At 36.8% G+C, this 6,892-nt stretch overlaps 1 protein-coding gene across 1 annotated transcript; it reads right to left on the bottom strand.

Annotated features, from left to right (window-relative positions):
• Nucleotides 1–446: 446 nt before the first annotated feature.
• On the bottom strand, nucleotides 447–6,496 carry LOC108980091 (probable methyltransferase PMT25). Its single transcript, XM_018950908.2, has 9 exons — nucleotides 6,387–6,496; nucleotides 4,321–5,259; nucleotides 4,090–4,239; nucleotides 3,062–3,332; nucleotides 2,849–2,959; nucleotides 2,578–2,752; nucleotides 1,268–1,510; nucleotides 856–1,050; nucleotides 447–762 (listed from the first exon to the last, which is right to left on the bottom strand). Exons 2-9 carry the CDS (start codon nucleotides 5,221–5,223, stop codon nucleotides 534–536), a joined length of 2,277 nt encoding a protein of 758 aa, XP_018806453.1. The 5' UTR covers nucleotides 5,224–5,259; nucleotides 6,387–6,496; the 3' UTR covers nucleotides 447–533.
• Nucleotides 6,497–6,892: the final 396 nt, after the last annotated feature.

Here is a 6,892-nt window from a genome sequence, read left to right as displayed (position 1 = left end):
TTTTTTAACTGCATAATCAAAACGACGCCGTTTCACTTGGAAACGGCATCGTTTTAGAATGGATTATATATATATATATATATATATAAATGGTTTAAGATGTCGACCGATAAAGCGGTTTTCTACTAGTTCGAACCGAGATCGAACCAGCCGACGTCGATTTTGATAAAATTCCATCGTCTGCCGATCAGTTCCCTGCCGATTTAGACCGGTTCTGAGATCAGCCGGCCGGTCTGAGTCGGTCCGTTTCTTGTATAGCCCTAGTTTTATTAGATTATACTTGAACCACTGCAAGCGGCATCCCCTAGTGGGACATGGGTGGGAGCCAATTAATTGGCTCCAGATCCATCTTTTTTCTTTTTTATGTGATGTATCTGTTGATTTTGGGATGATTGTAGGGTACTTCCTTTCCACTAAAACTTGTATATTGTAATCCTTTAGTTTGTCTATAAATTGCTAACTTGCTTAGGAAAAAAAAAAAAAACAGCAAAGCATTAACTCAGGCAGTCAGTTCACTAATTGAAGCGCCATGCTTAAGCAATAGCTGACATGATTGTATCCATCTCTGTGGGACGCCACCATGTCTTCTGAACACACAACAGCCCCTCATTGTCTTTCGAATAACTAAATAGGATCTCCCACTGCAAAGATTTAGCCATGTTCTCAACTTCACCTATGGTTTCATCATTGTCCCGTACAATCAGCTTTCCTACTGGCCTAAGGATCCTGTCAACCTCTGCAATCACTGCCGTTAAGTTGCACCTGTGACCAGAAAATTGAGACATTTCATCAGATAAACATTAGAGGTCTGCTTTGATGAATAAAACATCCAATGATTTACAAAACATAACAAACCTCTTTTTAAGACTGGAGAAAAGATGATCTGCATGGAGAAGATCGTAAGATCTCGGGTAGGTGTTAAATGATTCACACCAGTCATGATATATTCCAAATAGACCACGCTCATATATTATTGGGAGCGTGTCTGGAGAATCGATCGGGACTACATTCATAACCCACACTTCCAAATCCTTCATTGCCGCAGCAAACCTAAAAGAATTACCCATTATGGAAAGCATACCAAAACGATAGAAAATGAGAAAAGACAATGTAAATGAGTCAGGAATCTTCTTGCCATTCTAGAAGAAGGTAAGGTTATAAGCATGGCAATAGAATATGATAATAGGGTGCTGAAAGCGTATCCTTATCATTTAACCAACAATTCTGCTCAACTTGATGGGAAATGATCAGATAGTATGATGCTTACCCTCCATATGCAGCTTTCATGTCCATAACATTTCTCACAGAAGACCAGCTGATTCCCATCCCTTTCAAATATGATTGGGAGACAACACCTTTCCAGTGATTGTAGTCAGCAGTGAAATCCTCAGGAGAATGCAACCAGTAAGGTGGTTTCTCCAACCTTTGAGGCCATTGCTCAGGCCAACGAGACCCCCGCTCTGATGCATTGACTGGCACTCTGTGCATGCACGCTTGCATTGCTACATTCCTAAAAAATACACTTGTAGAAACACTAAGTGACAAGTACTCACCATTAAAAATTCCAATTGTATTTTAAATACAGAGAGGTTGTTCTGCAGAAAAGTGAAGCAAATTCTGGAGCCAGTGATCTTGCTTAGATAAATAAGAAATCAATAAAGATAAACAGATTTTGGCAGATGAAATCACCCATGCTTTGGTAGTTTCCTATTCTCATGTTTTTAACTTTTCCCATAACCACTACAATGAGAATAATATTTTAAACGCAAAATATAATGAATGTTTAATTTATGAAAGTACAACTTCTAGCATTCAATTCAGTGCATGTAAATTAAGTAATCTTCTTCCCATGTAGAAAGTGAAGAGGAAAACCTGAAATATCCTTAAATCTTTCTCAAATGCTAAGTCAATAACACACTACTCAATTAATATCCAAACACCAAAGGTAAAATTGCTTTTAAGAAACCATTTTGTCTAATAGAAGTGAATTGCAGAAAAATACAGCCATGTAATCTTAATGGGCGGAAATGAATCTGATTTGCAAACGCCAGAGCATATAGGTACAAAATCAATAACATGATGTTTCATCTGATACCCACCAGAAATCCATAGAACCTCAGCCTAATTTATTACATATATATGGTGAAATGGTACTGCCTTTCATCTCCCATAAGATTTCATTTTTGTGCAAGATATAATCTATTAAAAGAAATGTAGAGTAGGTCACAAAATATCAATATAAACATAACAGCTTGTAATTAGAATAATTATTTGTCAAAAGTATGAAAAGCATTACTGTCTCCACCTAAATGAAAGAAAACATATTATTTAAGTGCCTTTTGTTCACTTATAACAGGACAATGTAATGCTCTAATGGAAGGCCCAAACCACATGGCCTATACTCCAAAAGAACTAGGCAATGATACAATTGGAGCCTAATTGGAACCTTATAAAGATTCCCAAACAGTGCAGGATCCCATACACCACCTACCCTTATTCTTATCATATGAGGGGTATCACAGACAACACCACCACGATAAAACCAATATGTTAAACCATGGGGAAAAGAGGTGTTACCAGGCTGCATCTGGATCATCAGATTCTTTGCAAAGGGGAGGCTCATTTTGCAGTCTTTCGTCATAGCACTCGTTGGAAGTGGGTTTTCTGTATATTGCCGCACTGACACCATTTAATTTGTCCTTTCCAATCACCACCAGATCCCAGCACATTGACTTTGTTAACTTAGACATTGCTGCGATCAATTACCATGGTAAGAAAAATAGAAAGGCTTCTAAAAATCAATCCCACTGTCATGACTAGAAACCTCCATTAGAAAGATATATTCTACCTTTCCAAATGCCAGAATCTTCGGGATTCTTCCGATACACCGGAGTAGCAGACCAGACAAAATAACCACCAGGTCTCAAGACACGATTCAGTTCCAAGAGAAGTTTACCGCCTGTGATGTACCTCAATATTATTTTTAGACAACAAAAGATATATATCTGGGAAAGAGGAGAGTTAAAAAAAGGTGGAAAAGAAAGTGGAGGCAAAACGTTACCTTCAATGTGCCAAGGAACCCTACAGCGTGAACAGTGAACAAGATCAAATACGGCACTAGGGAAGGGAAGTCTTTTTGTGCCCATAACTGACAATATAGCAGGGATTCCTCGTTCAAGTGCAAATTGTACTTGAGCTTTGTGCTCATCTTTGGGAGCAAATGACATTGCAAGAACATCTCTTTTGAATAAATAACCTCCAAAACTCGCCACTCCACACCCAACATCCAATATCACATGGCTTCTTTTCCCCCATGCAATTGCAGGAAGAGACTGCATTATCATACCAACATCCATCTTATCCATTATACTAGTCAGATAAGAAATAGAATCTCAATATGACATGCAAACTGGACTTGGAGAATAAGAGAAATTTCAAAACAAATGGTAAATAAACATAAGTGGATTATGCTTGATGGATGTTCAAGATTGAGAACAAAGATGATGTCAAGGTTATATAAAATTGGTGTCACGACAAAATAACAGAACATCACTTGTGTTGAGTATTATGGAGAGAAGAAATACAGAAAGGGACAGGTTGGGACACCTCATTCTGCTCATCAAGACTATCTATTAGTACAGTGCAGATGATCCAAGAGGCCACAGTTTCTTTGGCAAACCTGTGTATGCATATTAATAAGAATTGCACTAGTGAAAACTTATGTAGTGTACAACAAGAGACATACATAGCTCCGGGTCAAGTTTTAAGTTTCCTCTTGTTAAGCACCCAGCCATGAACTAAGGGAAATAAGAACTGGACTAGTTTACAATCAAAAAAGGGAAGATAGGGGGGCTTCTGAGGGTTTTTACACAGAATGAATATATAAATAGGTTTGTATCTGCACCAAGATAGGAGCACTAGAATATCTGGCATGAGCTACAAAGTACCTCGTTTACAATACATCACAACACTATATATGTCCCTGATACTTGTTAGACTTGTATACGTACTTTATGAAATTAGATTCAAGAAAACAGTTGTTATCCACAAGATGCAGGTACAGCATAAAATAAAACTGACAGGGCTCACTTTTTGGATCAAATCAATGTAATGAAGAGCACCATGTTTGAACTGAGTTCCACCGCCAGGAAAAGTGAGGTATTCACCAGTAACTTTAACCCAGTTTTGGCCCCCCTTAAAATCTGCAAGCTCTTTGTGGGGAACATTACGATACCATATCTGCATCAGGAACCAGAACAGCAATTTCAACATCAAGTAAATTAGTTTTTCATTAATGCATTAGATGTGACGTTATAATACTTGATCCCTGCTTTGAGGCCACTTAATCGGCCGTCTATATCCTTTTTGGAGAGGCACAAGACATGTTGGAGCTTCATCAGGACAGTGCCTTTCTCGATGTTCATAGTGGCTCGTGCTTGGAAGCTTTCTAATAGCTTGCCAATTGTCAAGGCAAGGGATGTAGTCTGGCCCAGCAGTTGCATTACAAAGTTTCCAACTGTAGCTGCTGAGGTTCATAGTTATTGAAGATTGTTGTGATTCCTTCTCATTCTCTGACTCTATTGCTTGGGTCGACCAAGCCCCATTTTGAGGGGTAGTATTATTCAAAAGTTTCGACTGAGCACCAGCATGGAGAAGCTCTGAAACCCAATCTTTTTCCTCGATTTTAATACCATTCTCAGAAGCATTCTTTTCCAAATGCTTATCATGATTTTTATCAATCATTTCCCTGACAGTCTCACTAAGCACTTTATCTTCCTGCTTTATTCCATCTTGACTCTCCACTGTCTTCGGCTTCTTTTCACCCTCAACCCAATCTGATTCATTCTCATCCAGTCCCTCCTCTGACTCTGTCTGCTCACTGTCAGGGTTCTGTATTGTAACCACTTTGTGCTGATTATTCTTGGGAATATTCCCAGACTCCATTTTAACTCTGTCTTGGTCATTTCTGGTATTGCCATCTCCATTTGTAGAATCCACTGGAAAAGAACCAAAACTGTCCTTAAATTGCCTATAACTATTTTCAGTCACCGTTGGATTTACAGCCTCCTGATAAATCAAGTCCGAATTTTGAACTGGAACAATGGATGACATTAAAGTCCAAATCCCAACAAAACAAAATGTAATGAAAATCACGATAGGTATGGTCGAACAGTAAGTTGAAGACTTCCTTCCGTCAACTTGGGAATACCTCCCCTGAGCCATGTTTTCTAGGTGCAGATATATCCCTATTGCATACACCTGACGGGCAATAACACAAAATCAGCAAACCCACAACAAACCTCCTGAAACTCAACTTCAGTTTAATTCTGTTTTGAAATCTCTAATTCTTCATTTATTTTTTCCAGATTTATTTTCTATTAAGTACTTTTTTCTAGAAACCTAAACAACCAGACGGTCTGGACTAGCAATGAAAACCAAGAACCTTTCAACAAAAAATTCAGAGGGCCCATTCAAATTTGAATATAAGGTACTATTTGTGAAAGTATACTTTAAACCTCAAGGAAGAAAAGAAAATCACAAATAGGGTTCAAAAGATGGTAGAATGCTAATGAATAAACAACTTCCGTAGGAGGTTACCTCAAAACATAAACTGAAATAAAAGAGAGACTAATATCTCATATGAGACTTCAAACCAAATGGATTATAACAAGACAACCACTTCAAGTGAGTTTACATCATTCAAGTTTAGCCCGAATCTTTATAAAAAAAAAAAAAAATCTTTGATTTTGTAATTTTTTATCCAAAAAATTTCCGAAGTGTAAATATGTATCTTTTCTTTTTAATTAACGATTTATTACTTTTGTCAATTCAACCCATTTCTTAGTCTTTTCCATTCTCCATAATCATGATTTTGATCAGGAAATATTAAGTTTTCGGTTGAAGAGAAAAAAAAATACTATTTGTAATTCATCCATTACCTATAACTGCTATTGACACACACACACACACATATAAATATATATATATATATATATATATATATATATATATATATATTATGAACAAAAAAATTGACCATCAAAACATAAGGTTGGCCCGGAAAGATAAAGTAACACTCCCGCCGCTAGTAAGAACCAATCTTCCCATATAAACAAGACCGAACTTCACCCTCAAAGTTCAATATAAATTTTCCAAACCAATACTCGAGAGCAAACAATAACTTCCGAAGCACAGAGTGTGATAAGAAAGTTGAACTCAGAAAATGATCACGCGCACTACATTACCCTCCAAATAGTTCTGGACTATGAAGCAATACAAAAAGAAAATGAACGCAATCACATATAAACTATATTGGCTACTAGAAAAAAAAGGTGATAAAATGAGGGAACTTAGATACAGAGAAGGATTGTTTTCTTGAACTGTACCCTTTTTTCTAATGCGTGATTGGAGTGAAAAGATCACGAGTCTTGCGTCGTTCTTTTGTTGTTCTAATGATGAAGAACTGTTTAGAGAAGTAATGAACTGAGAAGCAGAGTTGCCATTGTGACCAAGTACAGAGTACAGAGAGCTAGCCTGAGGCCTTTTAATGGCAGACAGATTACTTTCCATTTCTGTTTTAACTTTTAAGTTTTCATTATTTTCCTTTCGCAGTTTCGCGAGTGCCCAAAGCAAGGAACCTCGTTGATATCAACAATAAATCTTCGACGATTTATTATTACTAAAATAAAAATTTATTTTTAGTTATTTATTATTGAATTTGAAAGAAAAAACATAAGGGTAATGTGAGGGTTTTTAAGAATAATGGTTTTTGCAAACTTCAAGTATACAAATTTTGTGCAGAACATTTTGTTAAAAAGTGAGTTAATCAAAAAAATAAAGTAAATGAAAAATCACATTTTTTTTTTAGTAGGGTCCACTTTTTTTTAATAGA

Source organism: Juglans regia, chromosome 15 (genome assembly GCF_001411555.2).
Source record: "Juglans regia cultivar Chandler chromosome 15, Walnut 2.0, whole genome shotgun sequence".
Lineage (NCBI taxonomy): Eukaryota > Viridiplantae > Streptophyta > Magnoliopsida > Fagales > Juglandaceae > Juglans > Juglans regia.
Note: the sequence above shows the minus strand (reverse complement) of the source record. Positions and strands in the feature narration are given on the sequence as shown.